The sequence below is a fragment of the Carassius auratus genome, chromosome 14 (genome assembly GCF_003368295.1).
Source record: "Carassius auratus strain Wakin chromosome 14, ASM336829v1, whole genome shotgun sequence".
Classification (NCBI taxonomy): Eukaryota; Metazoa; Chordata; class Actinopteri; order Cypriniformes; family Cyprinidae; genus Carassius; species Carassius auratus.
The window spans coordinates 28,135,692-28,157,639 of NC_039256.1; the positions used below are offsets into that span (position 1 = coordinate 28,135,692).

Genomic DNA, 21,948 nt, shown 5'->3' on the forward strand with positions numbered 1-21,948 from the left:
AACTTTCCTGGAGGTAATACCCTTACTCATGCAAATAAATTTGATTTGTTGTGCACACACCATTAAGCTTTCATTGATCATGTAGATAGTGGTGATTACAGTGATGATTACCTACACAAACCACTTAACCAACAAAACTGGCTGCAGGGTGGATTTGTGCTGAAAAGGTTTTGAAAAAATACAACGTTTCAATGTTTGAGTGGAAAAATGTCAAAAGGTGATGGAAAGCAGTTGAACAGGAGTTAAATAGAGACAGTTTTATTGTTCCCTTTACAGTATAGTTTACAGAAAGCTACAGTGGTGAAAATCTCTCCAAGTCCAATGACCTACCAGTTGCCTACTTGTATATGAATCAAAATAGTCAGTTTATGGACTTTGTATAGAAGTACAATATTATGACCATGTTAGCTGCGATCCTTTCTTCTCCAAAACCCTTTTTAAATGCAAGTGCTTCCCTCGCACATTAATCAATCCATGTTTAGTAACTGGAAAAAGGGATTTCAAAAGGGATTGAATATATCTTTTGTTTGCCTATGCCACTTCTGAATGGGTTGACACTCCTGTCTATATTCCCCAGCCCAGGAGAGATTGATCAGGCAGTCTGGATAATAGAGTTCTAAAATGAAAGGCTTTATTTCACTCTTCCTGCCAAAGGCACTTCTCAGTCTGGCAGGGCATCAGCTGTGCTTTACAGCCACTGGCTATTTCAGTGACAGTATTGTTACACAAACTTAACCAGAGATATGCCTGCCCCCTTTATATCAGGGGATATGGAGCCTAAGTAAGGCACCAGACACAGCACCATTTCTAGAAGCTATTACATCAGATTTTGTCATTCATATCTGCAATATGCCTCAACAAATCTCTATGGACATTTTGATCCAGCGACATCGAAAGGGCTGGTCTCTGCATCTGCTAAATTTAGATTCTAAATGTTTTAATTTCACAGGCACTATTTTTGGCAATGGATGGCAGTTGGCTGGACCTAAAGGACGGTTAAGTGCAAAGTTATTTACTAGGCCTCGTGGGACATTGTCAGATCTTACATTCAACTCTGCTAAAATACAATCAACTACTGGCAAGAACAACTTTTGATGAAGCTAGAAATGTCTCTTCTGACTTTTAATGGCTTGAAATTAAATTCAGTTACAACAGGAAGCAATGAGTAATTTCATCAACACCATATATGATGTCTGGCATTCTAAAGATCATTACATTAAAAACCTGTATATCAATGTTTGTATCCTGAATAGTGTATGCTCCATGTTGAACTCCGGGATCTATATTCCTGAAAAAAAAATATATATATATAATATATATATATATATATATATAATATATATATATATATATATATATATATATATATATATATATATAGTATATATATATATATATATTAAGATCATGTATATAATATATCAGAGAAATCATTTTTGCAGTCATTGTGTCTGTTGAGATCAATGTGCAGCCTTTAACAGGGGATGTTGGTAATAGATGGTAATAGTGGTTATTGGGGGGTAAATGTATTCTCTGTGCAGAGGCATGACAGTGATGAAGTATTCCTCTCCTCCCAGCTGGCTTGGCAGCGTAGCTAACACCCTGGATGATCAACTCTTAACTGGTTCATCTCCACGGGGAGCAGCACAAGTGGCCACTTACCTCATTACAGCTCCCGCTCATTTGTAAACCTTCATGTTCATCTCTCTTTTCACCCTCCACAACACTCGCAAATAAGGGTTATGTTTTGGGTATGCACTTTATTTCCCTTGAAAATAAAGACAAATAATCTGACAGACAAGACAGTAAGTTGCAAGAATGCTGAAATCAACCTCAAAACAAACCACTTGTTAGGTAACACATTTTTTTTTTACTTGGTTACCACTTGGTTACCAACTGTTACAATAAAAAGATTTAGATGAAATATAAGATGTGATGTGTAAAGAAAAATTTTATTATTTTTTATTGTGTGTCATTTTCAGTAACATTAATATTTAAAATATATTAACAATGATGAATGTTATGCTAAATGTGTGGGTTCTAGGGAAAAGGCCTTATTTTAACTTAAAACACATGAAAAACAGACAAAATTAAAACCATATTCAATATATTATATAAAAAAATCTCAATGATACTAAAATAAGACATTTGTTGGTTCAGAAAACCACTGAGGAATGCAAAGAAATGGTCTGTATTTGAAGGCACGTTCATAAAATCTAATTCTGAAATTTTGGATTATGCTGTTTCCAGCAGTCACAAAACATCTTTGGGTTTGTAATTTTCAGTTCTGAATCTAAAGCCTATCACAACCATCAAAACTTAACGTTTCTTTTTAAATATGTTTGTGATTGTATAAAATTAATCAAATGCTCACTGAAATGCTGGTGTGTTTATCTGTTTATTGTTTTATGTGGTGGCCAAAAATATGAAATCTTACTCTTCATACTATAATACTGAGTTACTGTACCTCAAGCCAGAGTTAGTATGGGACATGCAAACAGAATCCCTTCCTTCTTTTAAAACTTGAGTTCTGGAGGTGGATCAAAGGCTCACAGAGATGAGGAGTGATGTGGAGCTTTTCTTTGTCCTCTCTTTTTCTCTCTCTGCCTCTCCTTCTCTCAGGGGCTTTTGACTGTGGATGATAAATAATGGAAATCATATGTAGCCTAGGGCTACAGAGAACACAGCATCTGTGAAATCAAAACTCCCAGATCAAAAGATTAAAAAGTGGAAACTAGTCATGGAAAACATACAAACAATAACGACAGAGTGAGCATATGTAGGTTTATGCCTCTTCACATGCAATTATTGCAAGCAGCCTGTGTATGCTCTGACTATATTGTTGATTTACACTGTGCATTTTAATGCTCTTTCCACAAGAGTTTTAAAACTTTGATTGGCTAAGTCAATCTTATGCTTCAACAGACAATTCAATTATCTTTGGATGTCATGAAAAACCTTTCCTCCCTGCTTTCAAAGGGTTCTGACTCTTTAATGCAAAGCCAGTCTCCAGTTTTTCTTGACCCTTGTGGTCATTTTGTGTACTGCAACAGGAAGCAATCTTCAATATCTTTATCAACACTATTTGTAAGTAACAATAAAAAGATACAAAAGCTGTCACTGGGATGGGACCCACCCCCATCTCTCTCCCACTTCACTTTCTGTCAGTTCTAATCTGTCGTATTGTCATAAAAGATGAAAATGTTAAATATATATATTTAAAGAACACATTAGTACCAAAAGTGTACATATAAATAGAGAAGTGGTACATTGTACTACCCTAGTCACAGATTTTGTACCTTTCTTTTTGAGAGTGCATTAAAAGCTTCTGACTTTATTAAGAAAAAAGAAGAATATATAGCAGAATGTATTTAATACAGAAATGTCAGTTGGCACTCTCAGTATATCCCCCAGATGTATTAGTAAGATATTTAATTATATTTATATTATATTTAAATTATATAACTGCTTAGTTTTATGATCAAAGCTCTGCAGCGTTCTCTGGTGTAAAACATGCAGTATAATGCAGTGCAATGCCATAATGACTGAGACACATACAAATAAAAGCTTGATGTGTCATATTCCACATTTACTTTTTTATTACAAAAATCTATGAATAATCAAGTAAACTCCGTATTTTTGAAAACACCTTTCTTTGTCCTGCATACTAAATATTATTTGTAACAGCTTTCTCTTCTAAAAAAAAAAAAAAAAAAAAAAAAAAAAAAAACTGTAATGGTGTGTTGAAAAATCACTGCAAACATAATAAAAAAGAAACCCTTATACAGGTGGTCAAACTCAAAGATGCTCTGCGAGACACACTGCCACTCAGAGGACATTGGGAAAACTGTGCTTTGTTCATTTATTGATCGCAGGGCGTTGCTGGAATGTTCACAAGATGTAGTTGAATGGAGTCTTTTAAAGGTTTTTATTGATCATTGAACACCTCAAGATTCAATATCCACGTTCTTGCAATAAGGCTTTATATTTTATTGTGTGCACTGTTTGTGTATTTTTGTATATGCATACCAAGGAGTGAATATGCAGAAGTTAATCTCCAATTTTTAAAACATCATATTTTGAGGCGTAAGGAGAATATAAACCAGATTTTTCCTGAAGTGACCCTGTGTTTTCTGAGTGTATGTGTGTGCTCTGACATTTCAAACAGAGCTGAGGTGTGTGTGTGGTGATGTGGGAGGCTGTCACTTTTTTTTTCTTTTTCTCACCCACACCATCATCTACACAGTCAAACCATGTCTGGGTAACCATTGTGGAATCCCTGTTGCATAGCAACACATCTCCAACACATTCCAGACAAGTGTTACTTCTGTTTTGCAGCCAGCCTCATTCACGTCTCTCTTCGGTATCGCTCTTTCCTTTACCGTGAGCACGATAAAATGCGAAGTGCTTTAACTACAAAAAAGAACCATGGTTCATTATGTTAATAATATATAATGAATGGTATTTAACATTTAAGGCACACCATTTTCACTTGCTTTCTCACAAGTGTTGTAAATGACCTTGTTGTGAGTAATAGCTCGTTCTTCCTAGTTATACTCACTGAAGTTGATTTCTATCTAGATAGGCATTTGTTATCATATGGAGAATGTCAATCAGTGTAAGAGAGCCACGAGAGGGCTCATCTGATGCAGTGATGATGAAGAAGAAAGGTGATAAAGATGAGTTTTGAAATGTTTGAAACAATCAAGGGAAGTGTAGCTGTCACACATGACCTCTGGTGTTCAGATTAACATTTGTCTTCAAACCAGTTTGAGTGTTTGACAGTAAATTAGCACATTTACTGTTTTAAACAAAAAAGAATGTTGATACAAGTTTTTATTAATTATTATTATTATTATTATTATTATTTTTTTTTTTTTTTTTTTTTTTTGTGAATGTACTGTCTTTGGTGCTTCAAGTTAGATATTCCTGCATGTGGACAGTCAAATCATTCCATTAACAATCTCTATGAATGTATGAAAAGGAAATTGTTAAAAGGGAGGGGGGGAAATGATATAGAGTAGTGTAAGGTCATGATTTGCACACCTTCGCTTCCCTGCCCAAAAGTAAGGTTTCTAATGGTCTAATGGGTAAAGTGCACAATGTTATTAGACTGTAGCTCTTGCTGAGAGCAAGGATTTTGGGTTACAGGAGCATGCGTGTTCAAATGGCAAGAGAGCCATTTATTTTATCTAGGGACACAGCCTCTTCACAGCATGCTAAAAGTGCAGCACAAACAAACTGGCCAAATTAAAATGGCAAGCCATGCAGAAAATCCCTTAATGTCCAGAGGTGAGCCCAGCACTGCCTGAAAATGTTAGAGAGGGCTATAATAAGCTGGAGATTGTGAGAGGAAAATACAGTTTCATTTGAACTATTGGACATGTTTTAAATGAACTTCACCAGCAAGCTTTAGGGTATGTTGATTCACACGTTTCATCACAAATTAAACTAATTAATAAGTTTTGTGACTGTGCTTCTAAACCTTGATTTCAACTTAATTGTATTATGTACTTTTATGGAATTTTATTTACTGCCATAATACGAGGACAAAAAAAGGTGTACTTGTGCCATCTTGTGGACATAATAATATTGTCTGATTACTCTACTGTTTTAATAATTGTGGTTTAAGGATCTTAAATAGTGTTTCATTGAATACCTTATGTCTCCTTCTTATTTATTTATTTATTTATTATTATTATTATTATTATTATTATTATTATTATTATTATTATTATTATTATTATTATTATTATTACATTTTCATTCTTTTCAAGGATTTCCTAATAAGCAAAGAAGGGATTTTTTTTCAAATGCTGAAGAAAAACATTCTAAATGTTAATGTTCAGACGCTATTAGAAGGAAGTACTTGTGATTGTGATCAAACATCCCATGATTTACCTTAAAAATACAGGATTGATGGAAAGAATTTCCCTTGTTTGTCGTATACTGCTGCACACTCCAGTCTGGTGTGTGGCGATAATACGCCTTTAAAATTGGTTGTCAGCCACCAATTAAATCTAAAGAAGAAGAAAACAATTGGCTTAAATAGACTCATATAAAAGAATATAGTCTTTTTTTGTTGTTGTTATTTTTTATTATAATCATTATTTGTTATGTTTTTAATTTCTAGTTTGTTTATTTGTTTTATGGTTTATTTTTGTCCTAAAAGATAAATCCCGATCCATAAATGTATTCCAGTCGGTGGCAGTAATGCACCAGTCAGTTAGGTTGCCATCCGCTAATAAACATCAAAGAAGAAGAAGAAGGTTTGCTAAGCGGAACTAATGTGAACTCCAAACCTTTCCTCGGAAACACGGAACAGTTTTAGTGTGACATCACAATGGTTGCGCACTAGAAAGTGCTCAAATAGTTTTAAAATATACGAAGGGTCAAGCTGTCTCCGCTTTTATAGAAACAACAACTATAAATTGTCCCCAGAATTAAACGTATTTTGTACAGCTGTCAAATGGCTTTGTTAAGTGGTATTTGCCGTAATGTTCGCACGCTGCTGGGTCAATGTCAGAGATCTGTGGCTGCAGCGGCGTGGGTTCACTGTCAATCATGTAAGTAACAGATCTAGAACACAACTACATCAGTATATACTCTGTGCTGCATGTGTTTACGTTACTACAGAACGAGTTTAAAGCAGTAGATTTGTAGAATTTGCCCTCTATAATGAATATTTAGTTTTTCTCAGTGAACAGACCGATTTGGACATAAAGTACACGAAGTAACAAGAAAAGAAAGCAAATGATTAAATATGAACATGACTTTGATTCATTAAAGTGACTCGAGTCTTGAGTCCGTTCATAATAATTTATTCTGAACTATGTCAATAATTTTTCCACTTTTTTAATATTTCCCAGCTAAATGTATCTATCATATCTAACATATAATTGAATAATGATTATGATAATCTTATTTTCATACATTTTAATAACCGGGTGACTTCTAACCAATTCGTTCACTTAAAAGATTTGTTTACATTGTTTTGACTGTTTGCAATTTCAAAACGGTCATCATTATAATTTATATGATTGACAGAAATCGTTAATTTAAAAAATATATATATTTTTGTTTTACACTGAAGAGCTTTGTTCCCCCACACACTAAAGAATGTGTGTGTATAAAAGAATCCAGAATAATACACTCCAACAGTCTGTGCTGAACACCAATACAACAGCATCACATCATTTAAACCCCTCAAGGGATCTGTAGATATAATTCATGAATGATATGTATGATGTGTCTCTTCCCACCAGCTCGGAAATATAGTCAGACAGCGCCTGAGCCAGAACCAGTGATTAACGATAATGAAGCCATCAATGAAACATTTGTTAACCGCAACCCAAGAAACCTGGAACAGATGGCGCTGGCAGTGAAGGATCGAGGCTGGGCTACAGTGTGGCCCTCCAGACAATATTATCACAGGTTTGTAAGCTTTCCAATGTCTAGAGCTAGATGTGAATAATAAAACCCCTACAAAGTTCTGCTGAGCACAGCTCTAATAACAGCATCTTAAAAACCTTTTCCAGATAGAAAAACAAATGCACACCATCTATGAATATTGAACTGATGCTGTTTTGTTCTGTACCGTTCCTCCGTCAGGTTGGTGTTCAGGCGCACGCAGCATCACATCACAGCTGAGGTGTATTCAAGTGACTCTGTAGATCCAGTGCTGTCCTGCTCCACGAAGGAGTGGGCACTGAAGCGTGAGCTGGGCTCCACACGCTCTGTAGCAGCTTGTCGTGCCGTCGGTGAGGTGCTTGCTCAGAGGTGTCTTGAAGCTGGCATCACACGCATTGTTTATCGAGAGGTACCGTGGAAGTTTCGATCAGAGTCGGTGAGTTTTGTTTCATTTTTTATTTTATTTTTTCAATGCTTTTTAGGTATTATACATAAATGGTGAAAATGTATCGACTAATTCATGCCTTTTTCCCCCTCTGCAGAATCAGACATTCTGGACAGCCATGAAAGAGGGTGGTGTCATGCTTAGTGAACCAAGGCGAAAATTCATTTAAGTTGCAACATCTGTTTTTTTTATTATCATTACTGTTCTGAAGTGTGGCTTTTGTCTGTAAATATAAATATTCTCACATTCAAACAGTGTATTTATTGTCGATTACAGAAGGGTCCTCAACACATTATAGTAATTTGATTATCGTGATATAAATCTTTGGTTTGACAGTGAAACGATGTAGTGGTTTTCAGTTTGATTTTTGCAAACTAAAGATGTTTCCGTTTCTTTTTAAAAGTATTTGTATTTTGTATGTTTTAAAAACTGATGCATTTCAGACAAGAAAAAAGACAAAAGACTTTGCTGCGAATGACACTACGGTGCAAAAAATTTGGGGCCAATTTGATTATTTTCTTCAGCAGGATGTTACATTGATCAAAAGTGATAGTGTATACATTTGTAATGGGACGACGAAAAAAAAAAAAAAAAAAAAAAGGTAAATGCTTGCTATTCATAAATGAATCCTATGATTTCCACAAAAATATTAAGCAGCAGCAGAACTATTTCTTAGGCACCAAATCAGCATATTTGAATAAACAATGAAGATTGGCGTAATAGCTGCTGTAAATATATTTCAAATGTATTAAAACAGAAACCAGTTATTTAAAATTGCAATAGCATTTCACAAAAATACAGCTTTTTCTTTTTTCTGATCCGATAAATGCAGCTTTGGTGAGAAAAATATTTAAATCTTACTGACCCAACACATTTGAATAGTAGTTTATGTGAGAGTTATTAGTAGCCCCACTTTGGCGCTTTATTAAAATACATATTTTAAAATATTTTTAAAACAAATTGTGTATTATTCTGCAATCAATTTCGTCAGACTAACAAAAAGAGCTATTTCTCATATTTTAGGATCGATACAGTTGTATTGGCTTCATTTTTAATCAGTCCACTGCACATACATTATTGCTTCGCTATAATATATTAATATATGCCCTGTTTATCTGATGCAATCATTCAGTATTGATGTATACAGCATAGTTGCTGTTTTTAATATTTACTGAAGACACATTTGCAGTAAAATATGTAAAGCACTAGTATATGTGTGTGTGATAAATAAATATATACATACAATTTTACATTAGAATTAAGAATATGAATATCTTACAACCTGAAACATTACATTATACAAAAACAATCAATGAGAGTTTCCATTAGATATTTCTCAACCCCCCCATTATAAAATCATTTTATTTTTTTTAATAGCACAGACAACTTTGTATAACAAATTAAAAAGATACATGTTCAGATCGGTCATAAATAGAAAAAGCAACAGCAACCTTGACTTTATATTTAACACCACCTGATACAAACAATGGAAATGAGAATTAAATCCGAATAAAATGTATAACTTTTCACTTATCTTGAAGTTGATAAGGCATGGCACATTATACATTAGTTTTAGAAAATCAGCACTTGGAAGGCTGCAGGTCATCATCTATCGCTAATACACATAACTTAAGACATTCTCATGGAAAATAACTGCAAAACCAGTGGTGCCTCAATACTAGAAACATTCCACAACATAACTTTGGTTTCACAACATTGGCACTTTGTGCAATGACAGTATACACAATACAACATGTTTTACAGCAGACTGTATATACTTTATACATACAGGACTCAGGCTTACATACAGTACAAACAGCATGCATACAGTCTGATATTTGAGACATGCAAAGACACAAATCAACCACACCTAGGGCTAAACGCACATGTATTATGTAGGAGCTGGTTTTAACTGTGTAGATATAAAACCAACAAATGTAGTTATTTTGGTCCACCTCTATCAACTAAAGGCACTGAACCATCATGCAGAATGATTGAAACCACAGAGACGGTTAAATAACTGGCACATTTGAAAGGACAATACTCTGGTTTCGTTTCCTGCATAATGTACAGGTTAAAAAAAAATTTTTTTAAAAAAAAATCTGCTTAATAAGTGTTTAAAACATGTGATATAGCACGAGTAGATACATCACGGTCTAGAAACTACCATTCATAAGTTTGGAGTCAGCAAGATGTTGTTTTTGAAATCTCTTATGCTTACCAAGGCTACATTTATATGATTAAAAAATACAGTAAAAACAGTAATGTTGCAAAATAATATTGCTATTTAAAATAAACGGTTTCTAATTAAATATATATTAAACTAATTTATTTCTGAATTGGCAAAGCTGGATTTTCAGCAGCCATTATTCCAGTCTTTAGTGTCAAATAATCTTTTAGAAATCTTAATATGCCGAGTTGGTGCTGAGAATGATTTCTTATTATCGCCAAATGTTAAAAACAACTGTGCTAACATTATTACGGTACCCTTGATGCATTTTTATAGAAAGTTAAGAAACAGCACTTATGTTGTAAAATTAAATGTCACTCTCAATCAATGTAATGCATCCTCGCTGAATAAAAAGCACTGATTTCTTACTGACCCCCAAATTTTGAATAGCAGTATATGAGAAAAATCGAAGTCCTTGAGTGCTTTCTCTCTCTACACTTTTTCACCTACTGATCTCCACAGAGCCAGCATAAAGCTTCACATTCGTGGAGAAGGAACAGCTATAAAGTAGATTTATTGCATAGGATTCCTAAAATGAGTGAATCACACTCTTATTCATTTATTAAAAACAACATGAAACAATGATATCAAGAGGAATAATGGTTCATTGTTTCTGTATAATGACAAGACAGATAACAGCCATAGAGAAATCCTCCACTCGCACTATAATACCATATTAAAATATATTGAATTTTATGGCTCAGTACGAAGGTGCAAAGGATACAGAGATTTCAAAAGGCACAATGTGACATTTAGAATGATAATGCTCTGAGGAAAACAGTTCCTTTAACAATACTCACTTGACAAGTGGTGGCTGATTTTTTCTTTTTTCAGCAATCCACCTAAACTGACCACAGTTCATGAGTTTTGGACGAGACGGACAGGTGAGGGGAAAATTAGTGCGATATCCGTTGATATGTAACCATGTGCTTTTATGTGGCCTCCAAGTGAAATTACCTAAATGAGCCTCGAAACAACAACTATATGAATAAATTCCCTAATTTTATTCTGCAGTGACTCCTCGAAGAACTTGGAATGATACAATCTGAAGAAGTGTTCTTTTTCCTCACCTTTTCACTTTGAACATTCCTCTTTCTCCATATTTCCTAAAACGGCCCCTTTGTTAAAGTGCTTCATCCTGGTTTGTGTTCGGTGACTGTCTGCTGCTTGGTTCAGGAGAAACATCCACATGCGCTCTCTGATAAGTCAAGCTTCTTCTTTCATGACTCCGCCTTCGTTGCGCAGGAGAAAGTCTCTGACCGGCAGTGACCTAAACAACAGGAGTTCTTCAGTTAATGCTTGCATGTGTTTTTCTACTTGATTTTGAACGTATCACTCAGTTTTGCATTCCAACCAATACTTTCTTTTCCTCACCTCTTTATCCAGGCCTCTGTCCTCATCGTCAAGCTGAATAGACTGCATGAGAGAGAACAAATCCATCCTGCCACTTCTGCTAGGACTAGATGACACCTAGAGTTAAAGTTTTGCAAACATTTTAAAAAACCGCTTAACCAAAACACAAACCATTCATTAAGACACACCCAGCTAATATTTCAAAAAGGCCTAATATTACCAAATTAAATTTTTGATGGCGAGTTCCAAAATATCAACAAAAAAAAAACCTTCCATCATGTACAGTTTTGAATCACAAGTCATAATCTCATTTCATAGATAGAGAAAACATCTTGGTCACTTTTGCATTTTCTTCTGCCACTGGTTATAATTTCTAACCTTGAAATCAGGATTAGGCATAAAAGAATATCTCCAGAATAATTCTGAATAATGTGGAAATCGGCTAAGACCTGAACAAACTGTTGCAACCAGTCTCACATGTCTTTGTGGCAGTTTTTCTGGTAATTTAGGGGTAATTTAAGACTTCTTCACCCATACAAATCGTTCTCGAAAGCAAAAATGCAATGCACATGATTTTTTTTTTTTTGGAACCAGCACCCCAGAAATAGAAAGGAAGTATTGGATTTCATTTCAGAAAATATAAGCAGGATAGTAAAAGAAAACCATACTGACATCTGGAAGGCCTTTTAAATGGTCAAGTGAAATGAATTGAAATTATCGTCCTCTGAGAGCTCTAACCTTATCACTTTCTTGTACAGTAATAAGTGGGTTGGATGGAGCTGTTTCTGCCCCAGACGTGTCAGGAACACTCTCATCCAGATGCTCATCAAAGACCTACAAATGAAAGAGGCGTAGAAATAAACATTTTTTTGGGTAAAAAAAATATTTGGGAACTAAAGAGACCGAGAAGCATCGAAATTCTATGACATTTCCTTACATCGGGTTCCTCCTCCTCGTAACTGCTTTCGTCTTCTGGGCTCTCGGAGTCTTCCTCTTTCTGTTCCTGTTCACTCCCTGTGGCTGCATCGTTGTGGACAGATGGCTGGCGGACTTCTGGCTTGGACTTCCTCCTCCAGAGGGCACTGTGCCGCTGTTTACTGCACGACAAAATGCAACATTTGGAATGAAATTCAGAAGTTACTACTGAAAAGTTTTTTGTTTATATATATATATATATATATATATATATATATATATATATATATATATATATATATATATAAATAATAACATGAAACAAAAATCCACCTAATTCTGCAAGTCGTTTAAATTTTTCAGATAATTTTTTTGAAGGGCCATTTAACCTTTTTTGTCCAACTTTGTGTAAAAATGTCTTGATAACCCTACTTAAATGAGAGAGAGAGGAAAAAAAAGACATATAGCTGACAGTACTTCCAATACATTTTGGCAAATCGGTATGCTGTATGGATTGGTATACAATATGCTGCAGAAAGCTTCTGCATATACCAATTTATATCTGTATAATGTGTATTTTATACATGTATAGGAAGCCTGTTAATTAATTTTATAGTAAACAGTTTCATTGGCAAGCTGAGCAATCAGAATATATACACACTGATTTCTTTTGAAATAAATTCATACTTTTGATTAATTCAGTGCATCCTTGCTGAATGTCACAGTGAAAACATTTATGATGTTTCAAAAGATTTCTATTTCCAGTTAACCCATACGAAAGGAAAATATATTTACCAATATATTTCTTAAAATATATTGTGATATATTGTTTTCCCTTTTTATTTTTCTAATATTTTATATATTTGAATACATTTAATAATATCTTGATGATACATATATTATATAATATATAGCAAAATATACAAATGATTTCTGCTTTCAATATACTACAATATATTGGAAAAAATAAATATATATAAGAATATATGCCTAATATATTACATGATATTTTCCAATATACTGCAATATACTTTTGTTTCATAAGGGAAGTAAATATAAATAGGAAATGTCTATGTAGCAGCAAATAGTATGTAAGAAAGATTTCTAAAGGACCATGTGATACTACAGACTGAATTAATGACCGCTAAAAAGCTGTCAACACAGAAATAAATGACATTTTAAAATACTGCAAATTAATATTGTAATAATTTCACAATTTTACTGTATTTTTGATCAAATAAACACAGCCTTGCTGAGTGCAAGAGACTTCTTTCAAGATCCTAGTCTTTCATAGCTGTGACTGTTTGAGAGGAGTTTGTGTATCTAAGCTATTTAGTTCCCTCATGTACACACACGGTTGAACAACAATACACCAGACTTGACTTGACTCGTCTGTACCTGAACATCCACTAAGATGCTCCACAAGTGGGAAAATGTCAGTACTTTTGTGTGAATGCTTGTTTACGCAAGTATGACGCCAGATTTTAGTGCAGCACCATTATGAGAATGTGAGTCACCTGGCATTGAGGATGCCACTGTACGTATGCAGCTGTTTGAGGAAACCTTCATTGGGCTGCACTATAGACCGTCTTTCTCTCACGTGGTTGAGGGCTTCGTCTAATGTCCAGCCCTGCTGCTTCATCAGGTAAGCAATTACTGTGGAGGCAGAGCGAGAGACGCCCATCTTACAATGCACCAGTATGGCTTGTCCACTCTTCCTGTATCATCATCAGTACAAAACAAATGACACATAATATATTAGAATGAGACAGAGACGATATTTTTCATAGGGGGTTAAGTACACCATACTGCATGTGTGCTTAATTATAAACCAATGCATTAAAGAGTCAGCGTGGGCAGAATACTAACACAAAGTAAGAGGAGTGTGTGTGTTGAGCACCTTGCTTCACTGATGAACATGTATGTGTTGTTCCAGTACGAGAGTAGATCCGTCGCTTCCACATCGTAAACTCTAATATTCATATAGGTGAAGGATTCTGGGAAAAAGTTGTCAATCTCCTTGGTAACATTGAGGATGTAGCCCACACTACCAAAAAAAAAAAAAAAAAAAAAAAAGAAAATAAAATTATTTGTATGCAGCAGAACATTTTTATTTAAAAAAAACATTAAACAGATAAGTAATAAAACATATTAAAGGATTAAATTATCTTAATTTTAATTAAATTTAAGTTGTATACTTGTTCTTCTGTAGTTCTTCAAAGTTGGCAGCATTCCATTCGGAACCCTTTGGGGGAAAAAAGGACAAAAAAATTTTTATACACACACACACACACACACAAATAAATAAGTGTATTTCCAGCAGTATAGCAGACAAGACATATTTCAACACTCACCAAGTAAAGGTAGTCCAAGATTCTGGAAGGTTTGTCCATCTGTGCCATTGTGACCATCATCTCATTGTCAATATACTCTTTGTAGTCCTTCATGTCTATGCCTATTCTGGACTCCAGGGCTGTTCGCACCTACACACACACAGAAAGAGTGACTGTAGCTCAACTGTAGGGTGCTAGAAACTCCACAATCATGGGTTTGGGATACAAATGGCATTAAAATGGCAAGTCACATGGTATACAACACTTACAAGCATCAAATCAAGCTTCTCACTAAATGAGTGCTGCTGGTGTTCAGACCACAAAGATTCTCTGGGTTAGACAACAAGCCCAGGCACGTTAACTTTTTGAGTAAGTTCTAGAAGAAGAAAGTCTTTAAACGGTGTGTCCTCAGGCTTGCACCACTGTTCAAATGCTTGAGATCAGCCAAGGTTTTTTTTTTTTTTTAAGAAATTAATACTTTTGTCAAGCAGGGGCACATTTAATTAATAAAAATGCTACTCTTTAGAATTTTCTAGAATTCTGCAAAAAGGAGCAGCAAATCAGCATAATGGAATGATTTCTGAAGGATCATGTGACACTGAAGACTGGAGTAATGGTCCTGAAAATTCAGCTTTGCCAGGAATAAAATTTGATTTGGTAAATATATTCAAACAGAATTAAGTTATTTAAAATGGCCACGATTTCACAGTTTCACAATATTGATATTTTACCGTATTTTTTTAATTAATGGTGAATATAAGATATATATATATTTTTTTTTGAATAAAAGAAATCTTACCAACCCCATAAGATTTGAACTGTAGTGTGCTTTGAATAACTTCAAAGGGGTCATATTAAATAAATCCAGTACAAACAGACCACTAACTGAACATAAAGTCAAAAACATGCCAATTGTGAAATGTTTTGCAACTGTCGCAATGCAATACTTGCTTCTGAAAAGTGTCTGTTATGGAAGGATGGCAGCAAAACAACGGTAAAAAAAAAAAAAAAGCAACTTGCATGCACATGCAAAAAAAAGTTTACAAATCATAACACAATCAGACACACACAAAAAAAATATATATATATATATATATATATATATATATATATTTTTTTTTTTTACAAAATACAGCATAATGTTCTGTATTATTTTGAAGGAATTTTTAAAGGGTAGATGATATAAGTAAAAAAAGTTCAAAGTGAAAGTCGTGGCATTTGCCAAGTATGGTAGCCCATACTCAGAATTGGTGCTCTGCATTTAACCCATCCAAGTGCACACACACACAGCAGTGAGAAGTGAACACACACCCAGAGCAGTGGGCAGCTGTAGATTAAGCAACCGGGGAGCAACTGGGGGTTCAGTGCCTTGCTCAAGGACACTACAGCCATATTGAGGGTGGCAGAGAGCGCTGTTCATTCACTCCCTCCACCTACAACTCCTGCCAGCACAGAGAATCAAACCGGCGACCTTTGGGTAACTAGTCCAAGTCTCTTACCATTAGGCCACAGCTGCCCCTTCATGAAATTCTGTTTGTAACCATTTGACTTCTGTTAAACGACCTGTTTGCACTCAGTGTGGAACTTGACTTTATCCATCAGGAACTGATTGGATCATGAAAAGTGGCCTATAGGTGACTAGAGGGAAGAGCTTGGTGACATTCTGGGACATTGTAAAGCCATACTCCCTTTCATTTTACCTGCTTTGAGGTAATGTTTTCTAAGTCTTCAGTCCTCATGATATCTCGAAGTTGGGCTTTGATGTCCTTCTCCACTGACTCCCGATTCAATGATGAACGTGTTCCCTTGTCCCTCCTGACTGACTCCAGGCCAGTCATGACCGCCCATTCATTAAGGCAGTGCTGGTCAGATTCCACGTTCCCTCTGTAATGGTGTGCCCACTCCAGCCCACAGCCTGGTATGACAGCCCCACGCACGGCCCGTTCACAGCAGCCATGCAGCGCCTGCAACACTGACCTTGAGCAAAGTAAGAGTGACACATCAGAGAGTGCTGTGAACAAGCAATCAACAAACCACAAACACATTTACACGTCACAGAGCTAACTTGGAGGCTTGAGGCAGATGTCTAACAGTGTGCATGTAACTGACTAGACGACCAGAATAAAGACAAATAGCATTACACATATTTAAGTGTTTGTAGGCTGCGAGACCAACGTCTCACTGCATGCCGTTGACAGTTGAGGAAATTCAGTGTTTCCTCAGCATTTCCTGCTTTAAAGCTTACCACATCGTCTGAATGGACACAGGCTTAAAGATTCGTGTCACTTCTGCAGATGTCACACTGAAACCTCTGTAAGAGAACGAGTGAAAACAAGCTGTCAGAAAAGCAGAACCCTGGGGCTGAGGCTTTAACAGTGACTAAGGTTCTGCAGAGCTTTGCAGATAAACTTTAAAGTGGAAGCATCGCTCGGTTTTGTTTTAATGTTATTTACTTTTTTTTCAGTTCAGTTAGATTTAGTTTAGTGTTGACTGATTTTTTCTAAAGAAGCAAAACCTCTGTGCTTGAGCTCCCTTCAATTTACAAACCGCATTAAAAGCGTATGCGAGAGTTGACTTTGATGGTAAGATAATGTTATCAAGATTGCTTCATACAGTACTAAAACACTTTTGCCGTTTTTGCTTTCCCTGCTATATAATCAGATGTTTGTACTAATTAGTTAACTTCTAGTGAGCATGATTCAAGTCTTATGTTCTTACCCATCTCCGTCAAGGTAAACCTGCGTGTCACTCCATATTGGCAAGACAAGTCCAATAGTGCACTCGTCACTGAGGAAGTGAGAAAGAAATAAGTGAGAAGTTTCTTGACAGGCTTACTGAAATGTTCTGCAGTTTTAATTACAAATTTTGCTAAAAGTTATATTTAATGAGAGAGTTCACCCCAAATGAAAACATATATGAAAATATTTGTTTTATATTTGTCTAAAATGTATTTTAAATGTCTCAGCACTTTTTGTCTATACACAAAAACTCAATGGCTCAAAATAACTTATTTTATGTTTCACAGAAGAAAAAAAGTAATTAAAAGTAGTATGATGACACAAATGTAATTTTTGGTAGAACTATCCCTTTAAAACTGCAACTAAACATGGGCACCATGTTTGCAAAATATCTGCACATTTCATTTCCAAAAAAGCATAATGTAAAAATAAAACATATCATCAAAAATGCAACAGTATTTTGTCTATAAAACAAATGCATTTACAAATGTTTAACAGGCATGTCCCACATACAAATAAATAATTCCAGATTTATCTATAATGAAATTAAATGGTATGATGATGATTTAATGATTTCGTTTATAAAGACATGCTACCTGTTTGACCCTGGGAAGTCCATGCCAAGTAGTAGGCTCTCCAGTTTTTTGTTAAGTGTGCCGATTATAAGCAAATACCTCACTCTGACTGGGCTCACAGACTCCAAACGCACAGCCTGAGGTAGGGAGAAAGAGAAATGTAGGTACACTGTAAATGAATCAGACATAATTCATTAAAAAAAATAACTGAGCAATTAAAATTAGATTAACTTTTCTGTTATTATAATTTAAACACAGCACCTAAGTATTATGTTATATAATAATGTTTTTATACAAAGATTTACCTAGCAAACAGTATTGTGTGTAACAGTATTCTTAAAAGTCAAAACAAAGTTTTTGTCATTTCTGCATAGCAGAAGGTGGATGAACTAAAGTGTCTCCAGAAACCACATTGCAGAACTTGTGACGTTGCATATGCAAAACACAGTGAGTAATATACACAGGCAGTAAGTACAAACACTTCCTTTAATCGGTCTCAAAGAGACAAAAATAGTGTAAATGCATCAGATATTTTCATATCCATTCAATTTCCCAGTGATTTGGGATTATAAAATTCATTTTGTAGAGGCTGTGTTCAATTTGGAGACCCTGAGCATAAAAAGGCAGTGTAGTAAAACAAGAGTGGGCTGAGAAAATCCTAACCAGTTTGAGTGTGTCTTCTGGTCGTAGTAACGAAATCATTGCGTGCAAATGTCTGTGCTGAGTGTCAGAGGCTCGGCCTCCATGCCTAGGACCTAGCAGAGAGGGCACGGTTTCTTCCTGTGATCCCTCCCTCTCTCCCTCTCCCACCAGGAGCACTGCCCCCTTAACCAGGGCGAAACTTTCTCTGGTGTGCGGAAATAAAAACAAAAACGAATCAGTTACGCATTTCTGGAGGAAACACTACATACACTAAAAACACATGCATGATGAAAGATGTATCAAAAACAATCACCTTTTCTGAAGTCTTCCTCTTCTTAGAATAGGCTCATCCTTAAAAATAAAATTAAGTCGATTATAACTCATTATAACTCTAAGACTCTAAACTCCTAAGATTTGTCCAGAGAATGGCGATGTTAAAAATGGGTGGAGGGTGAACTGATTATGTGATGCATTTAATTGCAAACATTTCAATCATTTGACATGGTATCTGAATAAAAACTTGCACCAGGGATGGGCCTTTAAGCCTTTTTTCTTCACCCATAACTCACTCTGAGATGAGTGACTGGGTAAAAAAAAAAAAAAATTGAAAAAAGGAAACCCGTAAACGCAATGAAAAGGCGTTTTGACAAATTTGCCAACTGCAGTGCAGTGACAGGATGATAAGACACTGAGGAAGCTCATACTAAAGACGATAAAAAGAGAAAGAAATAGAGCGAGAGAGGAAGACAGTGAGAAGGACACCAAAGAGGCTGTTATTGGTGCTTCTATGGAATGGGAGAGGAGACAGTAACATTACCTGTTATGTGACTGACGTGTCCAGACAGAGACAAGAAGAAAAAAGAAGAGAGGGGGTGGAGAGGAGAGGAGGGGCAATGAGGTTTTAGGTTAAAGCTCTAGTGAGACTTTACTCAAAATAGTCTGAACATGGTGTTTTATAGAAGATACACAGTTTGCATGGGTGAAAAAAGAATCTTGTGTTATATAATAAATACAAAGCCTACCAATCAACCAACAGAGACAGAGAACGATTACTTGGCATTGTCCAATACCTATCAAGAACAGCAATAAAAGTTATCAGGCATTTTGGCTCTTTAGCAGAATCCTCATATAATCCTAGGGCTTTTTATATTTTTTTGGAGCAGTGTGAAATGAATTCTCATATTCAGGTTCACTGCAAATTTGGAAAGCGTTTGGTACGCTACCAAGAAGACATTCCTCCTAATTATACATAAACTTGTGTACAGACAAAGGTGTAGCGTAACTGGACGCACATGGAGGGAGTGGGAGTAGGGTGAAAGAATGTGTGGAGAACACACATAACGTTCAGATCGTCTTCTGTAGCATCTTAGAAATGAACATTTTTCATTAGGCACAATAAAACTCACCGGTGTCGTGGAAACAGATGGGGTTCTGTGCAAGGTCAGCAATGCCATTCCACAGCCGCTTATCCTGCTTTAACACCGGCAGACGAGTCAGAGCAGCTCCACAGAGTGCTTCCAAGTTTACTGAGTTGAACAGAAAAAAAGACAACAAAAAAAAACTGATTAATGGTGCTACATCCAAAAATGCAATACTAAAAGATATTTATAGTGCAACTAGATTGAATTACTATAGTGCAGACTCAGAATCTGTAATAACATCCAGACATTTCCACAAGAAGGTAACAGAACAGGGCCTGAAACTAATAATAATAATAATAATAAAATACACATTTTTATTATAAGAACTACCTTTAGAAAGTGTTTATCGTCAACCTTACATTCATTTTCTATGGGGTTTCACTCTAGGAAGTAACTTTTATTTCAAACTTAAGTGCAAATTCTGAAAATAAAATACAATCACTTACTTGATTTTCTTTTCTTTGAAGAATATGGGACTAAATATCTTAGTGATTAAAATCAGTTTTGATGATCAATACTAATTTGAATATACTTGTTTTAATATTTACTAAAATATAACACTGTAGTATAGTTTTAATTGTTATATTATTGAAGATCTAAGTTCAGAAGGTCAAGACCTCTAATTGTGGGAAGAAGTTGTCATTTATAAGAGAGGATACAAATATTTTAAATAATAATAATAATAATAATAATAATAATAATAATAATAATAATAATAATAATAATAATAATAATTGAATAGTGTACCAAGTATCTATTAGGCGTCTTAACAAAATTAATTTGTGGCTTTGATGTCTTAGGAATGCCAGAGTGCATCCTAATATTGTAACGTGCCATAAATTCCAAACACATAACTAAAACACATAACTTGACCAAAAATTAAACAGTCAAATGTTTCTGCGGTCTACGATGTAGACATGCCGTGTATTCCTTCGCCATATCTCTGACACAACAAAATACAACGCGCAACCTATCCCACATACTCCGAAATGTCACTAAATGTTTTCGATATATTAAATATTGTTGTTATAGAGTAACGGCTGTGCGCGTCATATCTACAATATCGCAAGGCGAGCATTTGCTGTTTCACAAGACAAAGTTGCAATCTTTGCATTTTAGATCTTTCAGTTTCATCGATGCCTTAAAGAAATGTCTCGATAAAGTATGCCACATACCTAATAGCCTGCTAATATGTCTGTAGGCTGATGCTTTATGCTTATGTAGCTCGAACACAGCTGTTTTAACCAACAGCAGACTCGAGGCTTGTCATTTCCAGTTCCTCAATGAAATCAAAGGAGGGCGGATTAAACATGGAGAGTTCGCTTACCTGATGGGCTCAAACGCTGCGAAATCACAAGGATTTGCTCCTAGCTGAACCTTCCTCAAAAAATCGTGTTCGTTGTTTTGATCCTATGACCACAACTTTTGCATTGGTCCAGAATCCATTTAAAGGGGAAGGTAGACTACTATGAAACCAGGAACACTTAATTCTCGGCCGAGAAAAGTAAACGTGCCCTTAAATGGAAGAGGCGGATCGGGAGTAAAATTCGCCTATTAAAGCGACAGAGACATATTTAGTCAATCGCAGGATGAATTTAAAGGTTAATGCCTCATAAAATCCCAACACAGTTATATAATTTTTAACTGTTAAAGCTTTCATTTACAATCTAAATAAAGGATAAACCAAGTTTGGTTACGTTTGAGGCCTTTAAGGCGTTTGCAAAGAGTAACAATTTAATTCAATAGCAAATTATAAACAAAAAATACAATGTAACTCTAATAACCTAAATGTAACTTTCTTTTATGTCTATGCTCTAAACACCAGTGGTTTTCAAACTTGTTCCTGGCGACCCACAAGTCTGGACATTTTTGCATTTAAAATTTTA

General features: G+C 35.3%; 2 protein-coding genes across 3 annotated transcripts; one reads left to right on the top strand and one right to left on the bottom strand.

Moving 5' to 3' along the window:
* Window positions 1-6,288: 6,288 nt before the first annotated feature.
* LOC113114228 (39S ribosomal protein L18, mitochondrial) lies at window positions 6,289-8,107 on the top strand. The gene is made up of 4 exons (XM_026281066.1): window positions 6,289-6,566; window positions 7,266-7,434; window positions 7,612-7,846; window positions 7,953-8,107. The coding sequence occupies exons 1-4, from the start codon at window positions 6,470-6,472 to the stop codon at window positions 8,022-8,024; spliced, it is 573 nt and encodes a 190-aa protein (XP_026136851.1). The 5' UTR covers window positions 6,289-6,469; the 3' UTR covers window positions 8,025-8,107.
* A 1,071-nt stretch (window positions 8,108-9,178) lies between these two features.
* LOC113114227 (protein phosphatase Slingshot homolog 3-like) lies at window positions 9,179-21,544 on the bottom strand. 2 transcript variants are annotated; one of them, XM_026281064.1, is made up of 16 exons: window positions 21,390-21,544; window positions 20,048-20,167; window positions 18,955-18,992; window positions 18,663-18,846; window positions 18,021-18,136; window positions 17,405-17,473; window positions 16,932-16,997; window positions 16,387-16,663; window positions 14,708-14,836; window positions 14,552-14,598; window positions 14,254-14,400; window positions 13,871-14,071; window positions 12,376-12,535; window positions 12,177-12,272; window positions 11,460-11,555; window positions 9,179-11,355 (listed from the first exon to the last, which is right to left on the bottom strand). In XM_026281064.1, exons 2-16 carry the CDS (start codon window positions 20,093-20,095, stop codon window positions 11,209-11,211), a joined length of 1,821 nt encoding a protein of 606 aa, XP_026136849.1. In that variant the 5' UTR covers window positions 20,096-20,167; window positions 21,390-21,544; the 3' UTR covers window positions 9,179-11,208. The 2 variants fall into 2 exon arrangements, with proteins under 2 accessions (XP_026136849.1, XP_026136850.1); XM_026281065.1 differs by lacking the exon at window positions 21,390-21,544 and adding an exon at window positions 21,238-21,354.
* Between the last annotated feature and the right edge of the window lie 404 nt (window positions 21,545-21,948).